This window comes from Dunckerocampus dactyliophorus, chromosome 15 (genome assembly GCF_027744805.1).
Source record: "Dunckerocampus dactyliophorus isolate RoL2022-P2 chromosome 15, RoL_Ddac_1.1, whole genome shotgun sequence".
In the NCBI taxonomy this organism is placed as follows: domain Eukaryota; kingdom Metazoa; phylum Chordata; class Actinopteri; order Syngnathiformes; family Syngnathidae; genus Dunckerocampus; species Dunckerocampus dactyliophorus.
The window spans coordinates 15,420,401-15,447,694 of NC_072833.1; the positions used below are offsets into that span (position 1 = coordinate 15,420,401).

The following is a 27,294-nucleotide window of genomic DNA, read 5'->3' on the forward strand; positions in this document are numbered from 1 at the left end:
CCCATAATCCCAGTTCGCATTTAATGACAAGTCACATTTCTTATTTAAATCAGTGCCCTCCAGAAGTATTGGAACAGTGAGGTCAATTTCTTTATTTTTGCTGTAGCCTGCAAACATTTGTGTTTGATGTCAAAAGACGAATATGAGACCCAAACAGGCCAAAAAGTACAGAGGTGAGCCTAAACAATTGTGAGACAAAAGTTGTATGGACTGATTGACTTTTGAGGCTAGCTGCATTCGTTCATAAAGTTTTGTATGAACTGTAGATCGTGATACCTTCACTTCTGCCCTCTGCAGTTTGGTGCTTATGTCACTGTTGTTTTACGGTCTTTGTTCACAGCTCTCACAATGTTTCTGTCATCAACTGCTGATGTTGTCCTTAGTTAACCTTTTCAATGTCTGTTACGTAGTACACTATTGGTCTATATTTATTTTTCTGGACATTCCAGATGGTTGTACTGACTATGACCAATGTAATGGTTTTGATTGATTTTCCGTTTTCTCTCAGATTCACAACTGTTTTTTTCTTGTTTTTCACCCATAGACAGCTCTCTGATTTGTATGTTGTTTTCGCTTCTAAATGCAGTCGACACAGGCAAAGCCTATCCTACCCAATCTGAAACAGAGCTTAGATATTCAGTGTTATTGATCGATCAAATAAGCAATGTAATAGGACATTCCCAGACAACAAAACACACCTGTCAGTTACGTGTTCCAATACTTTTACTCACATAAAAAATGGGGGATGTTCAAATAAAAACTCCTATCTTTTAAGTGGTGCATCCGATCCAGACGTAAATACCTGGAAATAAAATCTGAAATTTTGCTCTTGGGTCTCATATTCATCTTCTGATGTCAAACCCAAATGTTTTCAGTCTACAACAAAAATAAAGAAATTGATCTCACTCTTCCAATATTTCTGGAGGGCACTGTATGTTGTAGGGGTGCAATGGTACAATACTAGACTGTTGGGTCCGCCCTGTGATCCTTAAAGCGATCCTTATGATCACTTTGCAGAGCAGTCACATTTTGCCAAAAAGTGGGCTCAAATCCAAGCATTTGAGGTCATGAAATTCCTACCGTACATTTCCAGTCCGTCATACCACATTTCCTCCCTGTCAGCTTCATCCTGTCCACCTGTCAGTCTGCCTCTTCAGCAACAACACGAGGGGGATTCTGGATGTGTGCCTTGCTGTAGAAGCCCACCACCCGCCGCCGTTGTCGACACCCCCTTCTGTCCTTCTATAAGTTCTTCTTTTGTTTCTTCTCCTGCTCCTGCTCAGCTTCATTTATCTCAAAGTGCCACAGTCTTTCCCAGTGCCCAAGATGCAGGTACACAATAAAGAAGGAAAACATTGGAACACGGTGTCCTCTTTAGCAGTGTGCTGTTGGTGTATATAAATAGTGACATGAAGAGAATGGATAAGTAGAAGTTCTCATGTGAACGCTTTGTCTTCTCTGCAGACTTGAAGAGACAGTTGAGCACGCTGAGTGAGGAAGACAACCAGTCCACCACACCCACAAGTAAGCATTGTGCAAAACAGTCTGTAAGACTTTCCAGGAATAAATGACTGACTTGATTTCATTCAGGTCCTGATCCCAGAATTCCTGCTCCATTTGAAGTCCATGTTGTCAAGGCATCAGCAGGGTGAGTCAAAGTTATGTTGGGATCTTTCTGCCAGGTCCAAGTGACAGGTTTTGATGCAAAGCTCTGAGCTTATTATGAAATATGTTACCCTTCACTGACCAACACACTGAACAGTTGAAAAATTGCAAGAATTTGAATCACCTCAAAAATTGGTTTGGGCATGCTTGATGCCAGTGTTTCCAGGAGGCTCTTGGGAATGTTGCTCTTTTTTTTTTTTTTTTTGCCCATCATCCACAATCCTTATATGGTCTGTGTGATCAGTTCCAAACAGTGGATGCCCTCCGTGAAGCCATCCAGCATGCCCAAACCAATTTTCGAGGTGATTAACAAGAATGGCTCAGCTACTCATTACTGAGTACATTTTTGAGAATTGTATTTATATTTTAAGGGGATTTCGTTTATTTTTTTAGTTGTGGTCTTAAATAGGGATGCTCCGATAGATCGGCCACCGATCAGTATCGGACAATTTCTGTAAAAAATGTGCGTGATCAGCATACTGTATGCCGATAACAAAAGCCGATCACCTGTGGCTAGCACTATTGTAGTTTGCAGCAACCCTATTGTGCAGTGTAATATCTTTCCCAAACTAACGTCTTGGGCAGTGTCGTCCTCCCACTTTCATCCAAAACAAAAACAATCATGTCTGCCGTGTCGAACCGAACTGCTAACGCATGCCATGAAAACTATCTTGCGGAGGTTAGCATGTTAAAAAGCTTTAATATGGCATTTGAAGAATAACGCTAGACAGAGTATGGTGAGTTTTGGAGGCTCATGGCAACTCACATCAAACAGCAGCTAACGCAGTCATGTGGCTAACACTCACCCGTATGTGTGTGACTGTCAGACGGCTAAGCTAATAACCCGAAAAACAATTGAATTAATCGGACGAGAGCAGCCTTTATCAGCGGTGGAAGATACCAGGTTTGCCAAAAAGAAGACGTCTCATCCACTAGAAGTTTCATGAGTTGTCTTCAAAAAGTAAGTAAAATATGTTTTTATCGAAATTAAAGTGATTTTATTCTTCCTTTTTTCATATCATATAGCCAGTAGCAGCGGTGCTGCCAGGAATTCTGGATCCCAAGAAAAAAATTTTCTTGTTTCCCCCCAACCCCCTTATTAATTCATTACTCATTTTATGAGTAATCACCTATTTTTTGGCCCCCCTGACAGTCAAGGAACCTTGGAATTGGACTTTTCCCTTTATACAGCACCCCTGGCCAATACCACTTATCATAAATAAATTGAAAAATGTATAATTAATCCATGTGATTGGTATTGGTATCGACCGATTTCAGTCTTTGGTGATAGGTATCGGAATCAGCAGCATAAAACCCTGATCGGAGCATCCCTAGTCTTAAACCTTTGGTTAGCTGATGAACAGCCTATTTCAGTTTAATGCAGTGGTTCTTAGTTATATTCTGTCATGCCCCCACTGGGGGACAGAAATGTTTTTGTGCCCCCCTGATTTGAAATACTATTGAGAAACTGATATCTATTTATTTATCTGCACTGTACATACTGAACTTGAAACTGAAAACAGCGAAATGCAACAAAATGGAGAGCAGTGAAGCATACAAGCATATTCAAGAGTCAAATTGCATGCTGAATACGACACATTCATACATGTTTGCAGGTCTGTATTAATATTGAAAGTCATCCCTGCCTGATTTAATGGTTGTTTGCAGTAAATTGCCTACTCAAAAATTTGTTGTCTCACTCCCATTTCTTCTTTTTGCATTTTCAACCAATTTCAACTGGTCTTAAAATTAGTATATATATGATATTGCTGAATAAAAAATTCAGATTTTAATTAATTAGGATCTGTAATTCATTGATTTTTTTTTTTAAATCTCACCTAAAAATTGCTGAGAAAAGCCCTCACTTTGAGGTATTTATCATATATATTAATTACATTATTGTGGCAGATCAGAAGATCGATATATAACAAAAAAAAAGTGGCTTTATAAAGTCATTTATTGTTTTTAACAGACTTGAACAGATACAGTCCAAGCCGTTTACAATACATTCTGTTCACATGCTCCTCCTTTTTCACGTCTCCTCACCGCTTCTTACCCTGCCCTCCCCTGCATTGGGAGTCTATCAGTTTATGCTTAACAAGCCCAAACACAATAACAGCCAATCAATGTCCACTTGAGAGTGTGACTGGGTCTGTTGTTTTTCATCTCCCAACAATTCAAGTAGCCCAATGCATAGAGCTCCGGGATATGACTTTCCGCAACTCGGAAATTCATGTTGGCAGGCTGTGACGCGGTACGCTTGTTAGTTTCTATGTGTCTTTCACAGTCTTTTAAGCTATTGTAGATACCTTTTGTGTGCCAGGATGCCACAACAAATGGCGAGATGGGAAGGAAATAGCTTTTTACCACATTCCCAAAGACTCCGAAAGATGACATATATGTGGATTTCGGCCATAAAACGTGCTTCCTCTCTTCCACTATTATGTTGCCATACACTAAACAACACAGCTCTCTAAGACTCTCCAAGTCCAGCAGTGTAGTTGCAGTAGGCTCTTAAAACAACTCCACTCATTGCTTTAATTGAGGGTCAATCAATCTTTGGGAATTATGCACCTATAAATTCAAAATTTGAATTCAAATCTAAGAACGGCTAATAAACTAGAATTCGGTTAGTTACCCACTACCTGTTGCTATATGCTAACGCTAGGATACACTTATCTTTCCAGTGATGATGACGCTGTTTTTAGCCGGTTGACACCAAAGTTGAAGTTTCATAACAAATTCAGACTTTTGTAGACTTTCAAAGATTCTCCTGGTTAGTTGTGTATGTTCGGACAAAGTAGGTCTGGAATTTTGTCCTTTGTTTTTGCCGACTCAAAAAACGTAAAAAGCACAGCAAGTGCATTATATGAGTCGATTATATTTAACCTAGTTTTATGTTGTATCGCTAAATATCCGTGTGATTAAAATGCGCTGTAAATTCAGAACACTTGAAGATGACGCTGATGCCATTCATTTTAGCTGCTACATGGCCTGCCAACATGGCGCTGTAAACAAAACTAGTCACGTGACATCCTGAGCTCTATAAAAAACTGATTTTTTTTTTAAAAGGCAACTCGCATACAGAAACAGTAGAGTTAAGTTAGAGATTCAACATTTGATGAACATAATTAAAAAACATAACTCACTGAATATGACTCTAATTAATTAATTGAAATTAATGCTTTAATCACCATAATATATATAATGTATAAATAAATAAATCTAATGTATAAATTTAAAAATACAAGCAAAAATGTAAAAATTACAAAAAAAGATAAAAACATTCAAATGTGTTGTATGAAAATAATTCATTTCTGTCACTCAAGGGGTTGATCAGTTTAGATAGAAATGCTCTTTTTTTATTTTTTTATTTTTGGGATATTTTATTGTTTGCATGTTCTTGACTTGAGTTGTAGTCTGGAAAAAGAATGCCAAGTAAGAGAAGCCTCTTATTTGCATTTATGTTGTTTGTACTGGATTCATGAGCTTTCGTGTTGGTAACGTGACAAAGGTGTCGCCTGTTTGGATGTGCAGCTTTGGCTTGATGCACCAGCATGGATGCAGCTGTCACAGTGATGATGGTGTGTGGAATGATAAATATTGAGCCTCCCACTTTTCTATTTGTTTGTCCTTCAGACCTGAGAGCATGGCCTCTCTTCTGCCCCTTAGCCCCAAAGCACACTTAGTTCAAGATTTAAAGTATTTTGAGATGCCCAAACCGCAGCTGGATCGTGAAGAATCAAGACCACACAAGACATGCCCTGACATTCATGTCAAAGCACAAAGCCATGTGTCAAAGATGTCCATTAAATTAGGGAATGTTCACTCACCTAATCCCCACCCTCCTCCAATGTTGTACATGCCCCAAACCATGTCAGTCGTTGATGCAAAGTGGACAGGGAGGATCGGAGGGGACCATAAAATAGATGCTTTGGGGTAAGTGCCTTGCAAAAGATTCATCCATTGAACCTTCTTCATCTTTCTTTGACAAAACCTTATTCTCTGGTATCCTAATTCTTCAGAGATGAGAACAAGACCTCTACTTTGCCAATGGTGCTACCAGATGTTGTGTCCAAAACAGAGAGTCTTTCAGAATTTGACTCCAAGTTGGAGCCAGCAACAATCCCATTTTTACAAGGAGAAATTAGAACAGAGTCTATGCAAAAGAAAGGATGTGGAAGTTTTCCTGAAAGCACAAAGAAAGCACATATGTATATATCCAAGATAGAACTTGGTTCTCTCTCTGATATCGCAGCCAAAGTACAGCCTGAAGTGACAGTGAAAGAGCAAAATATGGTACAATTGCACCCAAGTTTCCTTCAATATTCAAACGTTCCTGGCATTCCATCTATTCATCAGTCAGAGGAAGCTGTTGTATCTTGGACTGCTGCTGATAAGAGTGTATTGGTCCAGCCATTACCCAGCAAGAGACTGCCATTGGTCATCTATTCAGACTGTGTGAGTGACATCAATATGATCAAACTGATGGTGGCCACGTTGCCAACAAGTAATACAAGCATTGCTGCAAGCAATTCCAATATGGTCAGTCTTCACCCTGTGTGCCCAGAGGGCACAGTGATTGCAGGCATGCCATGTAGACAGAGTGTCAGCAGACAAGAAGATGGCTGGCTACATTTGAACAAATCAATTTCACACAAACCAAGGAGACCTCAATTTTGTCTGGAACATTCACATGAGACCCTGAAAGAAGCAGACACATCCATGGTTCACATGTTATCTTCTTGTCCTAACAAGGCTTGCAGCTATGGTCTACCTTCTGCCCCACGTCAGAATGCTAGCATGGCTAACTTTGTGGCTATTTGCCCAAGAAAAAGCAACATCATTGGTTTTCCTTCCAAGGATCCATCCCTACATGTAGAAAGCGAAGCTTGGAGTTTGGATAATAATATTTTGTGTGAGAAGTTCTCAAGGAAGGAAAGTGTGGTGACCCCTAGCTGCAAAGTGGTGGCATCTTCATACCAAAATAATGCCAAGCTGTTGCCCTCGTGCCCTCACAAGGCCAGAGTGCTTGGATTCCCATCAGCTCACAGAGCAACATTGGCATCTCAAGAAGCAGCCATGGTCAATGCTTTGCCCAGTTGTGCCAAGGAATCTAGAGTTCCTGGAATGCCGACTAGAATTGGCACCAAACTGGAGTGGGCAAAGGACAGCTTTCTGCCATTGCCATCACGAAAGCATGCGCTTACATCACCTTTGGAAGACACTAATATTGTTGAAGGTGACTTGGTTAGAGAGATGGTTTGCATTGTGTCTTCCTGCCCACTGGAAGCCACCTCAGCTGGCTTCCCATCACTGCATTGGCACAAAGCACATCGGACATCAACTATGATCAGTCTGCTTCCAACATATCCAAAACATTCCAGAGTCAGTGGGATTCCCTCCAGAGGCCACAGTGGGTCTGAATGGAATGCTGATAAGAGTTCACTCTGGGACAAACCATCAGAAAAGCCAGGAAGGATTTCATCAATACTCAAGTGTAAGATATCTTTAAAAGACAAGGCACTCCTTGCAGTGATGGTATCTATGTTACCTCCTTGTCCCAAACACTCCACTGTTTATGGAATTCCCTTTAAGGTTGGCAAAGGACAAGAGGATACTCCCAACATGTTTAAATCTATTAAAACTTTCCCAAAACATACTAAAATTCCAGGTTTGTCAGCAAAGGAAATTACAATAGAAGAATATGACAGCTGGCGTGTGGATTTGGGGACGCTTTGTAAAAAAGAAGTCAGTAGGAGGTTTACATTCGTCTCTCCAAATTTTCCACTGGATAATATGTTTTCCAAGAATGCAGAAATTATGCTCCGTATGCTGCCATCCTGTCCCCGAGAAGCACGCAGCTTTGGATTCCCCTCTGCAGTGCGTCAACACAGTCAGAGCATGGTGGACATGCTGCCATGTTGCCCCACACGCTCACATATTGCGGGGTTCCCATCGAAAGACCTCACCATTGCCAATCACAACATCTCCACTGTCTGGGGAATGTTGATGAAACTGCAAAATTCTCCTCCTAAAAATACATACAAGACAATCCTTTCCCTCCAACATAATCCTGACTGGATGAGACCGTCAAAGGAAACACTTCCAAATATGGTCAATATGGTGCCATCTTGTTCAAAGAAAGCTTCTGTCTTGGGAATGCCATCAACATGTGTGCACTGTTTAGTACAAGAGGAGCTGCCAATCAGAACTGACATTAAATCATCTTTGGGGACAATTAAAGGTGAACACAGTTTGATCACGGTGCAAGTTGAGGAAGAAGTAACTGCTCTAAAAGCAGGGTGAGTTACTTCATCATGTTGGCCTGATACCTGATGTCAATTTTTTTTTGTTTTTTAAAAAAAAAAATGTTTTTTCATATTTCGTTTTCAGAATGCCACCTTTAACCACTGACATGTTGTTGGTCAGTGCCACAGACAGGTGGGTTGTATGGCAATGGTGTGATGCACTCCCACTTACTTACATGTTTGCACGAAATCAATTAAGCTTTGACAGTTGTGTGTGGGAAGCATCTCAATGTTCATATCCATGTTAACATTGATTGGACTCTGACGTGCTTGTCATTGCTTGTCTTGGAACCTAAAATACAAGGAAGAACTGCACACTGGAAATGCTCTAATCCACTAATCACAATGATGTCCTCCTTCTACTTTGACTGTAACCTATATTTTCCTGATCCTTAGAGATGACCACAGGGTTTCACTGCAGGCATCATGCCAGGTAGAGGCCGGTACATCAGTGCTGCCATCCAGTCACATAAGTAGTTGTGGACAGAAGATGCAAGACGAATATCCTCTATGTGAGCATCTAGCAAAGGCATCTACAGTCAACAGAAGAATGGAGATTAATGAAGAAATGGTTCATGCACTTCCATTTCTATCTCGCACTGATGAAGAAGTGATCCTTAATTCCTCAAAGGAAGATACAAATATATTTAAATCAGATGTTACTGAACAAATGGAGCTGACTCCAAATGTTTCCTACTTGGAGTACCAACAAGCTATTCTCTTGGGGGCTTATCCCAATACAACAGTGATCTCTGGCATGCCATCAAAGCTTGGCTTTAATGACAAAGAGTGGCCAATCAGAGAGTGGCAGCATTGGAAGAAACCATCTAAGAAACACAATCAAGAAGTATTTCAGCCATATATGTTCAAGGACATTGAGAAGAATAAAGGGATGGTTTCACTGTTGCAAACTTGTCCTGCAGAGGCCAGACATCCTGGATTCCCATACATAACACAACATAGAAGAATGGTAGTTCTTTATCCCTGTTGCCCAATAGTGTCCTCTGTTGCTGGCACAGCATCTATTTGTCAGGCCAATGATAGATGTTGGTTATCTCAGACAGAGGCACTTTTGGAGAAGACCACCAGGACTCTAATGATGAAAGATATTCCTGTAAAGGATGTAATGGAAGCGATGGCATTACTAACCCCAGCTTGTCCAAAACAAGCTTGTATTCTGGGAATTCCATCTGCTGTTACACGGACAGTCATCTTTAATGGCTCTAGTGCAGTCAACCTTTTTCCATCCTGTGCGTCTACCTCCAGTGTGGCTGGTTGTCCGTCTTTGCTCGAAGCAAACAGCAAAGACTGGGACACAATAGGAATGAGTCATTCTTTATGGAACAGAAGAAAGCAAGTGGAGTCGGGCTTATTACTAGATGACAGCAACTTGCTCAAACATCTGAAAGGAGAGATTTCTCTTCTTCTGTGTTGCCCAAAACGTTCCTGCATTCCCGGTTTTCCTTCCGCGCAACAAGCTGCACTGACTGACTCAAGCATGGTTAGTCTTGCAAGATCATGCCCAAAAACTTCAGCAATAGCAGGATTTCCATCATTTGATCAACCAGAAGAGTGCATGATTATCAAAGAGACACTCTTTAATTCAAGAATGTGTGGGAAAAAGGTGCTGTCCATGGGAATCTTTCCCAAAGACAAACGAGCTATGAAAACAATGTATTCCCTTGTGCCATCCTGTCCACATGAGGCACGGGCACCAGGATTCCCCTCTCATCCAAATCCACCAGATGCTTATTGTGCACCTAATATGATCAGCCTCTACACACTGTGCTCCCATGTTTCAAACATAGCTGGATTTGCATCTGTGGATGTAGATGACAGCAACGGGTGGCTGATAGTAAAGGAAGCGTTGCTAACGAGGACACCCAAGAAGGCCTTCATACGTGATATGACAAGTAACTACAAGAGGCAAATGAAAAATATGGTTTTCCTTGCTCCTACCTGTCCTAAAGCATCATGTATAACTGGCCTTCCATCTAATCCACATCCCACTGTTGTGCATTCTGGACCAAATATAGTAAACCTCCTTCCTCTGTGCCCGCTACTTTCCACCATTTTTGGATTCTCCTCAGTTGAAGATCACAAGGAAGAACGATGTGTGTTAGAGCAGGGTTCATTGGTGCACAGAGTGCAAAAGAACATGCGGTTGCAGATTAACAGCGTGCCAGTTCACAGAGACAAAGCCAACAACATGTTTGCCATGGCACCTTCTTGCCCACAAGCTTCCAGGATCCAAGGATTTCCCTCATCACCTCAAAGCAAAACCAACATGATCAGTTTGCAAGCTTGCTGTCCAAAGTCTTCATGTGTGAAAGGATTTGCCTCCATCACTACAAGCCCAGTCACAAGGTGGGTGAATGAAACTAAGCCCATCCTGATCACAGCTCACAGGGAAAGGGCAGAAGTCATTTTGGCACTTGCTGGACACAAACACAGCAAGAACAACATGGTGAGAATGTTAACATCATGCCCTAAAAAGACCAGCGTCCTTGGCTTTCCGTCTGCTGACGTTGTCAACAAAACACCACACATGGTTAGTTTATACACATCTGCGCCATGCATTTCTTGCGTGCCAGGATTCCCATCAGCAAGGATGCTTACCTTTGACACTTTGGATCAAGCACACAACAACTCTTCCTTTTTGTTTGTTGAGCGGAAGAATGAGAAGAGGAGGATTTACATTGCCAGTTATGTCCCAGGAAGTCATGAATATACACATGAGGAAATGAAGCACATGTTATCTCTTGCTTCATCAAGTCCACATCACACCAGAATTCATGGCTGGCCCAGTCAATCACTCTTGGATTCAACAAGGAAAGAAAGTGGAGAGGAAGCAAAACTGTCATATCATAAAGAAGCTAAAAATGTTGCATATGGTGAGATATTTACTGTTTGGAATGAAGGTCAGGTCTCTTTTACCTGAATGTGACACTCTTTGCTTTTATAACAGAGGAAAGATTGAGAGGCACTGCAAGCCATTCATTCAATGCTAACTGGTAAGTCTCCTGCATGTGTTATGCTGTGATGGCCAGAACATCAATGAAAGTCCATTCTATTTGGCTCTTCAGCATCACAATAGCAGCGAAACCACAGCAGAAACAATTGGACACATCAGAGCCAGAGGGAGTCTCAGGCTGGGAAGTACTGGAGTTAGAAGGAACACTAATTGGAAAACAGGCACAATCTTCTTCACCTGCCAGAGAAGATGATACTTCGGGATTAGTACAAACTATTGTGGGTGTTCTCCATAAAGGGTAAGTGGCTTGGATTTATGAGGCCTTCATTCTCTGCTGCATGCTCATCGATGTCTGTCGCATGGCCACAGAGGTCTCACAGAGCCAAATGTACATTTCCCACAGTTATGAAACTGTAGCGTCAATGTTGGGTCCGTCCGGCTCTGCTGTGGATGAAAGTCCTCTCCCACTGAAGGCTTTGACTGTTAAGCCTTTACATGATGATATGTCACCACAGCGTTGTGTGGATACAACAAGCAGCATGAAAGAGCTTGTTCTTGGATATGACCACTTTGAGGACTGTATACTCTGTCCTTCTGCTGGGCAACCACAAGATCAAGTTGTTCCTCCATCACCAAATGCACACAATGATGATGGATTTCTGATGTGTGTGACTATGAAGAAATGGCCTCCATTGACTGAGGCAGACTTGGCTGGGATGTCAATGGAGGATAGAGATGCGGAAAATCAATGTTCTAAAAGTGAGCAGGACTTACCAGTGTCCACTGGCAGCGTCTTACTCAGCCACCAGACTACCAGGGAGCTTCCAACATTGTCCAAACTGGACGGAGGGTGAGTGTTAACAAACATGGCTCCACCTATAGCTAATGCATGGTTGCTCAGGATGTTTTGCTTTTGTAGTGCTCAAAAGGTCATACAAGCAGGAAAATGACTGGCCTGGTGATTTGGATTATTTCCTTCTTGTGTTGCATGCCTTCATGGTACAACAATGCAAAGTAGACTCTAAAATCCTGAAACGTTTCCTCTCATGTTCTTAAGGCCCCTAGAAGCAAGTTGTGATGAAAGCACCCTACATCCTCCATTAAGTCAATTATTGACTGAAATTCTCATAGAAGCAACCTCTGATGATCAGAATTTTTGTACAGTTGTCTCTCAGAAGGAGACAACTGTAGAAGATATTCGACAAGGAGTGTGTGAACAAGAGGGGCCAGACCACAATAAGAATTTGGATGGACTGTCTGAGGTTATTCAAATCCAGTCTTGTGCGATAACGCCAAAACAACCTGCCACACACGTTTCTGTTTCTTCTGGTAGAAGCCTTCCTGTAGATGTGAATGAAAGTTTCCATCAACAATTTGATTTGGAAAGAGTAGATGGTAGGTTGCCTCAGAAACATGTCCCAAGCAAGCCTGTGAGAAGAAAAGACAGTGTAACCGCTGAAATAGCTCATTCCAACAATGAGGCACTTCCTACTCCACATGGAAACATCAAACAAGATGATTGTGAATCTGATGCCCTACAGGCAGACACAGAAAAGGAAGCGATGACTCCATCTGTCCATGCTCAAGGACCTTCCTTTTCAGAAACAAAGGAACTTCAGTGCATCACACTAAAACCAGAACTGCCAGAGCAGATTGAGGTCGAACAACATGCACCCTTCTCCATTATCAAAAAGATTGGTCTTAAACAAATTGGCAGGAAATGTCAACCCATCCCAAAGCCTCGTGCCAGGAAATATCTTAGTGCCGCTTTCTCCGATGACATCACAGCAGCAGAACAAAGAAAACCTCAGGCTGCAGGTGATGAAACCTTATCATGGAAAGAGGATGTGTCAATGGTGCATTTGAGGAGAAGCAGACTACAAGTAGAAGACAGTCCACCAGGAGCCTCAAAATTTCCTGTACCGAAACCAAGGGTCAAGAAACGTCTCAGTGCTTCATTTTCAGATGAGACGACACTATTTTCCTTGTCAGACAGCGCCACTGACATCTCTGAACAACATTTTGACCTTCACCAACACGACCAGTTACGCTTGCCTGTTCCGCTGCCTCGAGCCAAGAAACGCCCACCACCTACAGACATCTTCTGTCCCTTAGAGGTCTCTGAAGCTTCAACAAAGCAAGCAAGTGTGGTTGGATCAGCGTTACATGGTCCAAAAAATGTGTTTATATACAAAGAAGGGCTTAGAGAAGAATACCCAGTGGATGCTGTGGTCCAACGCTGCAAGCCAAGTATGAAGATCTCTTCAATTACGTTCTTTGAGGACGACAGCTTACATGTACAACACCATCAAGAAAGTGAGTCAGTTGAGTCTGAGAAGGCAGTGATGATCGAAGACTTTGAGTCTATACATGTTGCTGCTGTCAGGTAAGGATTAGAGTGCGTGCTTTCATTACTTCCATGATTTGGAACTATCATTCACACCTTTCTAAAGCAATGTGGAACTGATGACATTGTTTTTATTTTCTAGGAGCAGTTTGCACTCAGGTGACAGCAAGGCCCAACAAACATCAACTCCCGCAAAACCTCAAGATGGCTCGGCCTCTTCAGAAGTACGACTATCCCAGATTGAGCGAATCAACAACACTTTCCACACCTGATAAATTTTGCTAATGGGTTCTAGAAAATTTGTGGCAGTCCAAGCTTGGTGAAGTCCAGTCAGTCTCTACTGAAGTGGTGCGAGGAAGTGACTCAGGATCACAAAGGGCTGAGGATCACCAACTTCAGCACCTCCTGGAGGAATGGTCTGGCTTTTTGTGCCATCTTGCATCACTTCCACCCGGAGAAGATGTAAGCATCCAAGCACACTTCAATCAAAGTAGACTTTTTAACTGTTTATTAAAATCATCTTTGTCCTTTTTACAGTGATTATGAACTACTGGACCCATATGACATCAAGCACAACAACAAAAAGGTTATTCACATTTATGTGCTTATTTAGAGGAAACTGACATGTGGACTTGAGGAATGTATTTTTGTGCACATGGCAGGCTTTTGACGGTTTTGCTGAGCTGGGAATTTCTAGGCTGATGGAGCCTTCCGATATGGTCATGCTACCAGTGCCTGACCGTCTCATCGTCATGACGTACCTCAGCCAGATTCACGCTCATTTCATGGGCCAGGAGCTAAGCGTGCTTCACATTGACAAAGATGCCAGTGAGTCCAGCTACGCGCTAACGACCGAGCGAGAGGGCCAAGAGGACCCTGAGGCGACCGTACGCTACTGCGCCCAGAGGCTTCAGGAGGAGGGCATCACTCTGGAGACCAACGGCTCCACCAGCTCAGCCAAAGACAGTGAAAGCAACATGGATGTCCTTCCAACGCTCAAAAGCAAATGCCCACAAGTGTTGTCTGGGGGCTGTGACGATCCGTCACCGGTCGCACCGCCAAGGATTCACTTCCTATCCAAGTCCACTTTCTCTCATGTTAGAGACGCAGATCTGCTCAGGAAGTGCAGGTCTCAGAGGAGGAGCGCATCTGAGGAGGACGCAGACTCATCAATGGTAGGATGCTTTTTAGAATTCTCATGATTAGTCTTTAATGGCACTCTTTAGGACCTCTTCATCTTTACAGGCTACTACAGGACAACAAAACAGTGGAAGCATCACAACAGGTCACTTGATTTACTTTCTGCTCTTCTTAAAACAGTGATCCCATGCTGTTTTTGTATGTTTACCCCCTTAAGAAGATACAGTTTAAACAGTTAATCATTTTTATGGTTGGTTTATTGTACAGAGAGGGACACAATTGAGTGAAATAAGTATTTGATCCCAAAGCAAAATGTGACTTAGTACTTGGTGAAGAAACCCGCGTTAGCAAGCACAGAGGTCAGATGTTTCTTGTAGTTGGTCGCCAGGTTTGCACACATCTCAAGACTGATTTTGGTCAGAGAAACAGCCCCAAAGGAACGTTTCCACCTCCATGTTTGACAGGAGGTATGGTGTTGTTGAGCTCTTATTCATCATTTCTCTCCCTTCAAACAAGTTGACGTTACACCAAACTGTGTTACTAATGTTTTTTTTATAACTGTGGCCCCAATTCCCATTAACCAGTTCCTCCCTTGTAGTTCTGGGCTTGTCCCTCACCTTTCTGACAATCACCCCCATGAGGTGAAATCCTGCATGGAGCTCCAGAGCGAGGCCCATTGACCATTGTTATCCTCAAAATGTTTGCTGGTTGATCAAATACTTATTTTCAAATGTTAAATATTATCAAATGTGAATTAATTTATAACTGCTATGTAATGTTCATATCTTTGTAAGAGTAAAAATTCAGCAGGGGATCAGATACAGTGGTGCCTTGGTTAGCGTCACTAATTAAAAAACAATGCAACAAATATGACATGAAATGGAGAAATTAGCATGTAACATCATTTTACCTGTAGTGGACACCCTTGCCAAGCAACAACCAGAAAGGGCAGGGATGGTGGAGTTTGGCAGCACATTTGTCTGCACTTGCAAACTTGCTATGCCTAACACGACACTGTGTATACCAGTTCTTTTTATAAAAAAACTTCGAACCAGCCTCTGCTTGCCTTAAATTAATCAACAGACTCACTCGTTGCAGACGTTTTCTGTTAGATCCGCATGCACCAGCCTCGCCTCTGAAACAGTGTCTCCTGCTAGCTCCCGCTTAACCGTTGATCCACACCAGCAACAAGTTCTCATCATCTTTGGTGGTTTGTGGTCTCTGTTTTGTTAACACTGTTAATCCTTTCACAACATTAGCTCACTTGATTGCGCTGTTATTTTTCAGGATGGTACTTATTGTTGATGAAGTCTTCCAGTATATCTTGGCTAGCTCGCAAACATGGACGCCATCTTCAAACTTTGCAATGACTTCTTTCTTGAATTCGGTTGTGGTCCTCACTCTCTTTGGAATGTTGCTCTCACTCACAACCTTCTTTGGACTTCTTTGGACGAGTTTGTCGCACTCAATTAAAAAAAATGCATGGACAGGAGTCATCAACTCCGAGCGTCGATTGTTTGGCCAATGGATTTCGGATGCCTTATCTTGACGGCATCCCTCACCACTGGTGTCCACCAACGGGTTCTGGGATTACCGCCATGACAGGCACCAACCACTTTACGGCCACAGCTCCGATCAGCTGCCTCGACAATAGAGGCACGGAACATGGCCCATTCAGACTCAATGTCCGCCACCTCTCTTGGAACATGGTCGAAGCTCTCCCGGAGGTGGGAGTTGAAACTCCTTCTGACAGGGGACTCTGCCAGTCGTTCCCAGCAGACCCTCACAATACGTTTGGGCCTGCCAGGTCTGACCGGCATCCTCCCCCACCATCGGAGCCAACTTACCACCAGGTGGTGATCAGTTGACAGCTCCGCCCCTCTCTTCACCCGAGTGTCCAAAACATATGGCCGCAAGTCCGATGATACGACCACAAAGTCAATCATGGAAGTGCGGCTTAGGGTGTCCTGGTGCCAAGTGCACATGTGGACACCCTTATGCTTGAACATTGTGTTTGTTATCGACAATCTGTGACGAGCACAGAAGTCCAATAACAAAGCACCGCTCGGGTTCAGATCAGGGGGGCCGTTCCTCCCAATCACGCCTCTCCAGGTCTCACTGTCGCTGCCAACGTGAGCATTGAAGTCCCCCAGCAGAACAAGGGAATCACCCGAGGGAGCACTCTCCAGTACTTCCTCTAGAGACTCCAAAAAAGGTGGGTATTCTGAACTGCTGTTTGGCGCATAAGCACAAACAACAGTCAGGATCCGTCCCCCCACTCGAAGGCGGAGGGAAACTACCCTCTCGTTCACCGGGTTAAACTCCAACATGCCGGCCACAAGCCGGGGCGCAACAAGAATTGCCACCCCTGCCCGTCGCCTCTCACTGCTGGCAACGCCAGAGTGGAACAAGGTCCAACTCCTCTCAAGAGGACTGGTTCCAGAGCCCTTGCTGTGCGTTGAGGTGAGTCCGACTATATCTAGCCGGAACTTCTCAACCTCATGCACCAGCTCAGGCTCTTTCCCTACCAGAGAGGTGACATTCCATGTCCCTAGAGCTAGTTTCTGTAGCTGAGGATTGGACCGCCAAGGTCCCCGCCTTCGGCTGTCACCCAGCTCACTCTGCACCCGACCCCTTTGGCCCCTCCCATGAGTGGTGAGCTCATTGGAGGGGGGACCCATGTTGTCTCTTCGGGCTGTGCCCGGCCGGGCCCCATGGGCGTAGGCCCGGCCACCAGACGCTCGCCATCGTGCCCCTCCTCCAGGCCTGGCTCCAGAGGGGGGGCCCCGGTGACCCGCGTCCGGGCAAGGGAAAACGTGGTCCAATGTTTTTTGTCATCATAGAGGTCTATTGAGCTACTCTTTGTCTGGTCCCTCACCTAGGACCTGTTTGTCATGGGTGACCCTACCAGGGGCATAGAAACCCCTGACAACTTAGCTCCTAGGATCATCGGGACACGCAAACTCCTCCACCACGATAAGGTGGTAGCTCAGGGAGGAGGTGATCCAAGATGTGTAAAAAAAAAAAAAACAAACACAAATCCAACAGTTTGTTATGCGTGGCATATTGCACCATAACCAGGCGGGCAAATGCAAAACCAAGGCAACATTTTAGCATAAATTTTGAATGTTAACCAATAAAATGCGCAAATTGGGGCGGACGTTAACCAAGGTACCACTGTACTTATTTTCCTCAGATTTCAATATAGGAGCTCATATCTGTTTTGCCTTGCAGAGATGACAGCGACTGAGGAGGAAAAATCAGAAGGCCAGGTTAGTTTTAGTAGCTCACGTCATAAACATGCTTCGTGCAAACAAACAAATATGTGTGTGTGTGTGTGTGTGTGTGTCGCATTCAGGACCCCAGCCAGTATGTTCTCAGTCAAATGGAAGCCCTGGAAGCAGAACAAAACCACATAGATAGCAGAGCTGCAGTTGTGGAGAGGAGGCTCAGACAACTTATGGAAACAAGTAGCTAACAAAGAGTATTCATTCATTTGGAAAAAATACAATATAATATAATAAGTTGTGTGTGAATGATCTTGTGTGTTGCCTTCACAGGCAGTGACAAGGAGCAAGAGGAGCGGCTCATTCAGGAATGGTTCACGCTGGTCAACAAGAAGAATGCATTGATCAGACGGCAGGATCACTTGCAGCTGCTGTAAGGTTTTCACTAGGGAGAGGAAATGTTTGTTTGGAATTAATGACATCCAGTAAAATAAGTAAGCATCTGTATAATTCCTCCAGTGGTTAAACATACAGATAATGACAGTGTTGTGATTGACAGGCTGGAGGAGCACGATTTGGAAAGGAGGTTTGAGTTGTTAACCAAAGAGCTGAGGGATATCATGGCCCTTGAAGGTTTGTCTTCCTTACCGTGCGATCAAGTGCTCACAAGTGCTCACAAGTGCAAAAAGCCATTGCTGTTTTGTGTGCTCTTCAGAGTGGCAGAAGACAATGGCGCACAAGCACAGGGAACAACTGCTGCTCCAGGAGCTGGTGTCACTGGTCAATCAGAGAGACCAGCTGGTTCACAGTATGGACGCAAAGGAAAGAGGGTGAGAGGAAGAGCTTGCCGAGCTTTTAACGTGTTGACGATTTCGTCCACAAACTCAACACACCGCCCTTCCTTCTGTCATCAGAGCTCTGGAGGAAGACGAGCGCCTGGAACGAGGCCTGGAGCAGCGCAGGAGGAAGTATGCCCAACAGCAGAAGGAAAAGTGTGTCATCCAGTGATCGTCAAACATGCTGCGGTGGGTCCACGAGGCACTTTGGTGTCATATCGCTGCCTCTGTGCTTCTGTGTATGACTCCACTTCATGACCAAAGATTGACATGATTTCAGGATGAAATCTTATTCAAGTGCTGCTGTTGTTGGGAAGTGCCTTTTAAGACTGAGCAAGTAACTCAATTTTAAATGTTAAGCGTGATTATGCGACTCGGTTTTAGTGCCAGTACATCCACACGAGTTGAGAAACATAGGACAGTTCAGGAAGCAATGTATTAAGTATTTAGCCAAAATATTGCTTGTTACTTTTCTTATAATGGCAATCATAGTTTACAATGTCCTCATAGGAATGTTGCCACTTCATCATTTTTCAATTATTGATTGGATGCCTGTAGTTCAGCGTAACCATCGATGGATGGCGCCAAACGCTACATTTTCACACTTGAGACATACATGCTGAATTGAAAAAAGATACTGATGCACCATGCACCGATTTTCCATTATTACACTGAAAACTGATATCGGACAACTTTAACTTAAAAAAAAAAAAAAAAAATTGCCCAAAGTGAAGAAACTGTTGTATGTGTTACATAATATATGTAAAACTGCATTTCTTGATTGTGCCTTGTTACGAATGGTGAATGCTGAAAAAAGGATCTCCATTCTTTTTATGTGCCTTTTTAATTCTAGATATTGCCTCAAACAACCTTACAACCATTTTTTGCCAGTTTGTAAGTCTATTTATGGGTTTGGAGGCAGAGAGCATGCATAGACCAAGTGTTAACGCATGTATAGTAAGTTTATTACGTTAACATCAACAGCAGCCCAAATCACTTTAACGGCTGCAAACAGGAGGATAAGTGCAAGGAATGCAGGCTAAAGTTGTCTGTAATTTATTGGATTCATTTAAGATTTTACTATTTATTTCACGTGTGTCACCTGCAGATGTGTCATTTTCCTTCTTTGAACTCAAAATGCGCACTCCTTATTGCAGCATTGCACCTTAAAAGTGACATAGGAACTGCACACGTACAAATGATTAATCATGTATGAGACATTTGGTAATCATCTGGTAATGGCATCTTATACATGCAAGTCAGGAGGCTTGAAAATAAGATCTGTTGTGAATGAAAGAAGTACAGTCAGCCCTCGTTTGTTGCAGTTAATTGGTTCCAGACACTACTGTGATAAGTGAATTTCCACAAAGTAGGATTCAATAGCATAGAGCATAGAAAACCTGTTTAGGACTTTTTAAATACAGGTTTAAACATTATTAGAGCCCTCTACACATGAAATTAACCCTATTATTATTATTATTAACCCTATTTACATCACATTGCACAGGCTATGGTATCACTGCAGGAACATAAGACGTGGGACATAGCAAGCTATTGAGTTCACTAGTTAGCCTCTCCAATTTACTTATTCTAAACTTAAGAAAGTGGGGAGTGAGCAAGAAGGACAAAGAAGACAAAAAAAGCCAACTTACCACTTCCACACAGAATGAGAGGAGAACCTTTTTTTCCCCCACTTGATCTCAGCCATGGCATGTCGGCTCAGCTCTGCTGGCTCAGTACCCAGTCTCCATGCAGTGTGAAAGGTAATGTGATTTAATGTCATGTCTCATAACATTACTGATGCCTAGTGACCGAAATACTACATATAACTTGTCTTTCAGTATTTTTTTTTACTAATAATAGGCCATGGTCAACCACGGAACAGCGTTCATTTGTTAATTAATTATTTAAAAAAACAACCCGATTATAGTGAGGGAGTGATATTCGAACCGCAATAAAGCGAGGGGCGACTGTATTCTTCATTGTCAAAGGTTTGTTGCTGTTTTGCTTGTTCAGAAGAATACAGACTGTGACTTTCAGGTTTTTTCCATCCTTTATTTGCACATTTGTCATGTTTTTAAAAGATTTCTGTGCTTGCACAACTCTGCGAATTGTTTGCATTAAATATATCTATTTTAGTGTGATTGCGCCTTCTCCAGAGTGATGGATTTGATTGGCAGACACAAGCATTGGGAGGTTGGACTAAGGTGGGGCTAAAGAGAAATGATTGCACACATTTCCCATCATGTCAGCTCTTTTTGGTTTGAATGTTTCCTTTCAAAAGAAATTGTGAAAGATATAAATCCCTATGAAAAAAGAGGGAAAAAAATGAAAAGAGGAAGTTTTTTTTCTTTTTGGGTTTAAAAAAGATTGTAGGACAAAAGTTTAAATGACTTTCAAAGCATGTTATTTGAATTTGTTTCAACAACTGGTAGGACTAATTACTGATGAACAAATTGCATTTAACTTTATTGAGCTCTTAATTTAAATCATTTGAAAAATTGCATTATTTTAACGTTAAAATAAAATGTTAAGTACTAGCTGTGTTTGTCTTTTTACATTTTGTTTATTATTATTAATATTCTTGACTTCTCTGTCGTATTTGCATGTTCTTGAGAAGCAGTATGAGATATTTACAGGAAGTTCCTTGAAAGGGGGCCTCAGAGGCATATGAGTCACTTTGGGGAAGAGCAGGCGGTGTATGTAAGTGTCATTGGCGACTTCTTGTCATAAACACTTTGTGCAACATGGCTGATTGTTACACTGTCCTGAATTGCGTGTCAACTTTAATCCTCTTGTGGATGCGGATGTTACGAGCACACCAACCAGAAGAAGGTGAGTGTTGTGCGACTGTGGTATTTCAAAGAGGAAAAAAGTGTTTCAACCTGAATCCTCCTCCTGTTTAGTGGAACTGTTCAATTCAGAGAAACATAGTAGTTTCAGTTGGATGTCTGAGCCCCGCAGAGCAGTAAGTTGGAGCACATTTGTTAGATGTGAATTCACATCACATGCATTTACTGATATCTCTCCTGTCTCTCTCAGTGGAATGAGATCCAGCTGAGACAAGTTCCGGTTCTTCAAGCGTGCGGGAAGCAAAGAACAAGAACTATTTTAAGTCAATGGATGGAGCGTAAAGATGCTCGTCACCTTCTGATGGACATCACCTTTGCGCAGCAAGAGGAGCCATCCGGTGAGAACAGCAGTCTGCAAGTTCATTTGTTTGACTCGGATGTACCCGCCACAAGATTCCCACACAGCTGGACTATACTAAACCTTCAGGTCTCCAGGCCGTTTCACGGCAAAGTCTCCCTCAGCCAAATCAACAGTCATCTGAAGCACAGCTCAGGGCTGAGCCTGGGTGCCGTTGGCCATGTTGGTTTCCAGCTGGGTTTCTCTTACTCTGGAACATGTGTGCTGGTCATGTCCATCAGGCTTTATTACAGGAAATGCCCCACGGTCCAGGCAGACCTAGTCTGGTTTGACAGCACTGTGGCTGGCTCAGAGCCCTGTGTAGGTTCTTGTGTGGAGGGAGCAGAGATGCTTTCTGTGCCTGTGAGAGAATGTGATGTGCTTGGAGTATGGGGTCCTTTGCAAGGGATGTGCACTTGCAAAGCTGGACATCAGGCACTGAATGGAACCTGTCAAGGTAGAGTGATATGGGCGAGAAGCAGAGGATTGTCCAAATTTTCTTATGCATTATATGTCCTTGTTAGCGTGCAGGATGGGATATTATAGAGCAGCCCAGGAGCATGGCGAGTGCCAAGCGTGCCCACCAAACAGCAGAACACTCAAGGAGGGATCAGAGAGGTGCGACTGTTTGAAGGGCTTCCACCGCCTTCCACATGACACAGATGACCTTGGCTGCACCAGTAAGAACTAACTGGCTCGTTATGTATGGACAACGAAATTTAGTTTGGAATGCATGACATCAGGGAAGGCTGCTACCCCCTCAAAAAAAGTTCTCCTTGTCTTCCCCAGAGCCACCCTCTGCGCCCAGCAATCTAACGGCACGTATCCTTAACAACTCTGCGCTGACCTTAACGTGGGATCCTCCTTATGACTGGGGCGGCCGGCAGGAGGTGACATATCGGGTCAAATGCGAGGAGAAGGATGAGAGCAGACATGGCCAGTGGGCGGCATGCGGGGGCGATGTGTTTTTTTCTGCCGACTCAGCTGGGGTGACCAGTACTTCCGTGACAGTCATGGGACTCGACCCACGCAGTGACTACAGGCTGACTGTGTACGGCTGGAATGACGTCTCCAACCTGGTGGGGCCGCCACCTTCATCTGCTGCCTCTGTAACCATTCATAAATGTATGTACAAAATGGCATCTTTAATTTGACTTGAAATAACAATGATGCTACAGAGTGACTACTCTAATGAACAAAGGAGCATCTGCCTTGTTTCTTTGGTGACGCCCAGTGGACCAGCCAGGGCACTTTTTTTGCAAACTTGGCCATTATCAGTTAACAAAAGCTACATTTAATTTGTGATGTTAATTGAGTTAATAATGTTAATTACACTGATATATATACTAACATAATTTAATAGCGATGACTTGGTTTATTTTTTCCCCCCCAGTGGTTATGACAGTGACACCGATCCTACAACGCCCCAGGAATGAAGGGACAGCTGCTCCACAGCACCAAAGTCATTTCTACACATGGCTGACTCTTGGTGGTTGTTTTGGCTGCATGCTCTGCACTTTGATTGCTGCTGTTGTCTTTGTTAAGTGTAGAAATTACCGTAAAGTCAGGTAAAAAATTAATGAACAGGGCTTTTCACTTTCTTACGGATCAAGAATACATTTACATCAAGAATATTTACATGTAGGTCAGAGGTCCAGGAAATGCAACTTTTGCCGGTCAACACTGGAACTTCCTATAGACTCCCACAAGAGCCAGAGGCCACGCCCCCACAGGCTCATGGTATGTGTTGACTTTCTTCACCAAAAGACACAAGATGGAGTTGAGGTGAAATGTCCCTTGTATTTTTTTATATAGCAACAGATCACAGCGGAAGTAATTTGAGGATACCTTTCAAATAGAATAGGTATATACGTTGTTGTTTTACTAAAAAAAGTAGCCTTATCTTTTTGACACAACAAGTGTGTCATTTCTGTTTCTACATAGTTGAATGTTCACAATTTCTCATCTGCTCTCTATATTGCTTGCAAGGGAGCAATCGCAATAATTAAATGATTAAATTATCTCTTGCTTTCTATCATGAGAAAGCAAGCATTTGTGGACGTAAGTAATGTTGAGGAGCAATTGCAATGCAGTCGGCTACGCTGTGTTTGTGTCAGTGTATTGATTGTCAGCCCAATCACCCCACATGCACACACATTACGCATGTGCTATTGTGCACCCCAAATGTATCTGTAGAGAAGCGATCATATTAGTCGGCTCAGCTGCTGGCGTGCATGTGTGCACTGATTTATCTGTGTATCGATTGTCAGACCCTCCCAACAAACACATACGCATGCACACATACGCACTTTGCATGTGCACTTGAAATGTTGCAATCAGCTATGCTGTGCTTTTTAGGGAAACACTGTATTTCATAACAGTGCATGGTGTTTTTCTGTGTGTCATTGACATCAGATGAAGGCGGTGCGGTCCGGTTATTGGAGGGACTGAGTGACAGGCTGATAGCCAACCTGAGCGATGTTCTTGTGGAGAGAAACACACTCAAAGTGGGAAAAAATCTGGGCAAAGGTCAGCTGATAGGAGACATATTTTCATTTGATGTCATGCGTGCATATAAAATGTTGTCAGGTATTCCACTCTAGGAGAGTATGGCTCCGTCTACGAGGGGATCTTATCTGCAGAGGACGTGTGTGTCAGGGTCGCTGTGAAGACAATGAGAAGTATTTATTGAAACTTCCCATCTTACCTGTTGTGGTGAGCTTCTACTAGTTGGAAATATTACTTTCCTCTGTCCTGCATGTTTAGTGGGGCTACACAGCCAAGAAGACTTGTGCGAGTTCCTGAGAGAGGCGGAGATAATGAAGAACTTTAATCACAAAAACGTGGTCCGGCTTCTTGGTAAGCTAACAGACCACTGCGATGGCTGGCAGGCATTCATTTTTTTATCTTTTACTATTGCTTAAATGTGTCCCACATACAGGAGTGACTTTACAGAGAGAGCAGGACTCCCCAGTCACCATTCCCATGGTCATACTGCCCTACATGAAACATGGTGATTTGCAGCGCTTCCTCACTGCGACGCGCTATGGTGATATTCCAATGGTGAGATAATATCTACAGTGTGTTATTCCAGTGTTTCCTAAAGCTGACAGGATGTTCCCAACAGTTTGTGCCCGTTCAGAGCCTCCTGCGCTTCATGGTTGACATTGCAGCTGGGATGGACTACCTAAGCTCGCAGAATTTTCTGCACCGAGATTTGGCTGCACGTAACTGCATGTGAGGGGCACGTCGCACATGAAGGACTCGCTTGTGTTTGTGTGTGACTGTGGCTCTTGTCAGCCTCTATTGGTATTCAGCCGCCACTTAGCTGGGAAGGAGGTCACTCACAGAAACAGGAATAATGTGTCTCATCCTATTGCTGTGACTTTAATGTATATATATTCAAATGCACAGGTTGGGTGATGATCTTGTGGTGCGTGTGGCCGATTTTGGCCTGTCAAGGAAAATCTACAGCAGCAATTATTACCGTGAACAAAAATCCATCCGTGTGCCTGTCAAGTGGTTGGCCATAGAGAGCCTGTCTGACTCGGTCTACACCACCAAAACTGATGTGGTAAGTCTTGATAGGATGGAATGACTTCTTAACTGACTGATATACTAAATGTTCCTTGCTCAGTGGTCATTTGGGGTGACAATGTGGGAGATTGCGTCTCTGGGCAAGACTCCCTACCCTGGCGTCCAAAACCATGAGCTTCTGAACCTGCTTCTGTCTGGACACAGGCTCAAACCACCTGATGGCTGTGACCACAGACTGTGAGTGTTATCGGATGGCTGCATTTGTAGTATGCCCTTCATTTTTGACTCATACGTTTTCCCTTCCAAAATGGAGCTATGACATCATGCAGAGCTGCTGGGACATGGAGGAGTCAAGCAGACCTGGCTTCAAGGAACTGGTAGAGAAACTGAAGGCTCTTTTGTCGGAGCTCCTGATCCTGGAGCCCTGCCAGGAAATCATCTACATCAACCAGGGCTTGGAGGCTGCAGCTGCTGCCTCAGGGGACCAACAAACTCACTTTCAGGCTCGAGGGGAGAATGTGTACCAATCCAGTCCTGTGAATGCAGCCTATTTGAACTTGGAGACGGACTACCTGAAGCTTACTTCCAGCTAACTAACATTTTGACATTCACCTACAGTGCATCTGGAAAATATCTACAGCACTTCACTTTTTCCACATTTTGTTGTGTTACAGCCTTATTCCAAAATGAAATAAATTTAGTTTTCTCCTCAAACTTCTACACACACCACAACATAATGACTGGATGAATGAAAAATGTTTTTTTTATGTTTGCAAATGCATTAAATATAGAAAACTCGAGAAACCACATTACTTAAGTATTCACAACCATTTCTGCACCTAAACTTAATTTTCATCTTAGGTGCATCTTGTTTCCACTGATCATTCTTGACATATTTCTACAGTTGAATTGGAAGCCACCTGTTGTAAATTCATTTGATGACATGATTTGGAAAGGAGGCCACACAGTCAGGAGATCTGGGTTCAAATTTATGTTCGGCATCTCTGTGTGGAGTTTGCATGTTCGCCCTGTGTGTGCATGGTTTTTGTCCGGGTACTACGGTTTCCTCCCACATTCCAAAAATATGGTTAATTGGCGACTCAAAATTGTCCATAGGTATGAATGAGAGTGTGAATGGTCGTTTGACTATATGTGCCCTGTGATTGACGACAAGTCCAGGCTAATTTCGAAAGTCACACACTTGTCTACATAAGGTCCCAGAGTTGACAGTGCATGTCAGAGCACAAACCAAGCATGAAGTCAAATAGTCAGGATTTGAGACAGGATTGTCTCATGGCACAAATCAAAGAAAAGGTTCAGAAACATTTCTGCTGCTTAGAAGCTCCCAATCACCTGTAAATGGAGTACGTTCAGAACCAGGACTCTTCCTAGAAGGACAACATATCTGAAGATGGTGCACTGACTCTTCCCATCCAACCTGATGGAGCTTCAGAGGCGCTGCAAAGAAGATAGGACAAAACAGCCTAAAGACAGGTATGCGAAGCTTGTGGCATCAGATTGAAAAAGACTTGAGGCTGCAATTGCAGCCAAAGGTGCATTGATGAAATATTAAGCAAAGGCTGCGAGTATTTATGTACATAATTTCTTAGTTTAAAAAAAATACATTTGCGGACGTTAAAAAAAGATATTTTTTCATGTTGTCATTATGGAGTGTAAATTAAAAAAACCTCACATTTTCCCTTTATTTTTTATTAAAGTGGTGACTCTTTAAAGCAAGTTAATAATGCAGACACAAAATGTTAAATTGGGTAATGGCAATAATATATGACTATGTATGCATGATTTGACGATATTGTAAATACGTGGCCATCTTGATAACTCAGGCTGCGTTGGAAATCTGAGAGTTCAACTCATTTTATTGGAGATTTTTAGATTTCCCAGTACACTAGAACGCCACATTACTTCACCAGGATTAACTATTGAAGATTATAGTACTCTCGTTTTGTCCACTATTTTGCTGATTACCTGATATAAATGGGCTTCGTTCTATGAAATAACTGCTTTAAAAGAGAAGAAAAAGTACGAATCTTTATGTCGATTTTCCCGT

At 43.0% G+C, this 27,294-nt stretch overlaps 2 protein-coding genes across 19 annotated transcripts in view; both read left to right on the forward strand.

Annotated features, from left to right (window-relative positions):
- ehbp1l1a (EH domain binding protein 1-like 1a) overlaps positions 1-21,649 on the forward strand; it is a 31,580-nt gene extending 9,931 nt beyond the window's left edge. For 3 of the 18 annotated variants that reach the window (XM_054753979.1, XM_054753980.1, XM_054753982.1), the window contains 21 exons: positions 1,465-1,524; positions 1,591-1,648; positions 5,305-5,604; positions 5,691-7,970; positions 8,062-8,109; positions 8,373-10,870; positions 10,945-10,990; positions 11,063-11,248; positions 11,354-11,800; positions 12,008-13,336; positions 13,440-13,521; positions 13,593-13,759; positions 13,835-13,883; positions 13,960-14,472; positions 14,543-14,582; positions 17,672-17,709; positions 17,796-17,907; positions 17,998-18,097; positions 18,224-18,297; positions 18,380-18,494; positions 18,579-21,648. In XM_054753979.1, coding sequence (XP_054609954.1) covers positions 1,465-1,524; positions 1,591-1,648; positions 5,305-5,604; positions 5,691-7,970; positions 8,062-8,109; positions 8,373-10,870; positions 10,945-10,990; positions 11,063-11,248; positions 11,354-11,800; positions 12,008-13,336; positions 13,440-13,521; positions 13,593-13,759; positions 13,835-13,883; positions 13,960-14,472; positions 14,543-14,582; positions 17,672-17,709; positions 17,796-17,907; positions 17,998-18,097; positions 18,224-18,297; positions 18,380-18,494; positions 18,579-18,672 — 8,636 coding nt within the window. In that variant the 3' untranslated portion in view covers positions 18,673-21,648. Of the gene's footprint in view, positions 1-1,122; positions 1,333-1,464; positions 1,525-1,590; positions 1,649-5,304; positions 5,605-5,690; positions 7,971-8,061; positions 8,110-8,221; positions 10,871-10,933; positions 11,249-11,353; positions 11,801-12,007; positions 13,337-13,439; positions 13,522-13,592; positions 13,760-13,834; positions 13,884-13,959; positions 14,473-14,542; positions 14,583-17,671; positions 17,710-17,795; positions 17,908-17,997; positions 18,098-18,223; positions 18,298-18,379; positions 18,495-18,578 lie in introns of those variants that run through there. The other 15 variants (XM_054753978.1, XM_054753981.1, XM_054753977.1 and 12 more) reach the window with 14 other exon arrangements.
- si:ch73-40a2.1 (tyrosine-protein kinase receptor TYRO3) lies at positions 21,248-26,000 on the forward strand. Its single transcript, XM_054753996.1, has 15 exons — positions 21,248-21,335; positions 21,407-21,468; positions 21,543-22,146; positions 22,214-22,369; positions 22,479-22,814; positions 23,083-23,257; positions 23,335-23,429; positions 24,105-24,218; positions 24,293-24,370; positions 24,456-24,548; positions 24,631-24,752; positions 24,817-24,926; positions 25,104-25,263; positions 25,327-25,463; positions 25,540-26,000. Exons 1-15 carry the CDS (start codon positions 21,248-21,250, stop codon positions 25,817-25,819), a joined length of 2,610 nt encoding a protein of 869 aa, XP_054609971.1. The 3' UTR covers positions 25,820-26,000.
- Positions 26,001-27,294: the final 1,294 nt, after the last annotated feature.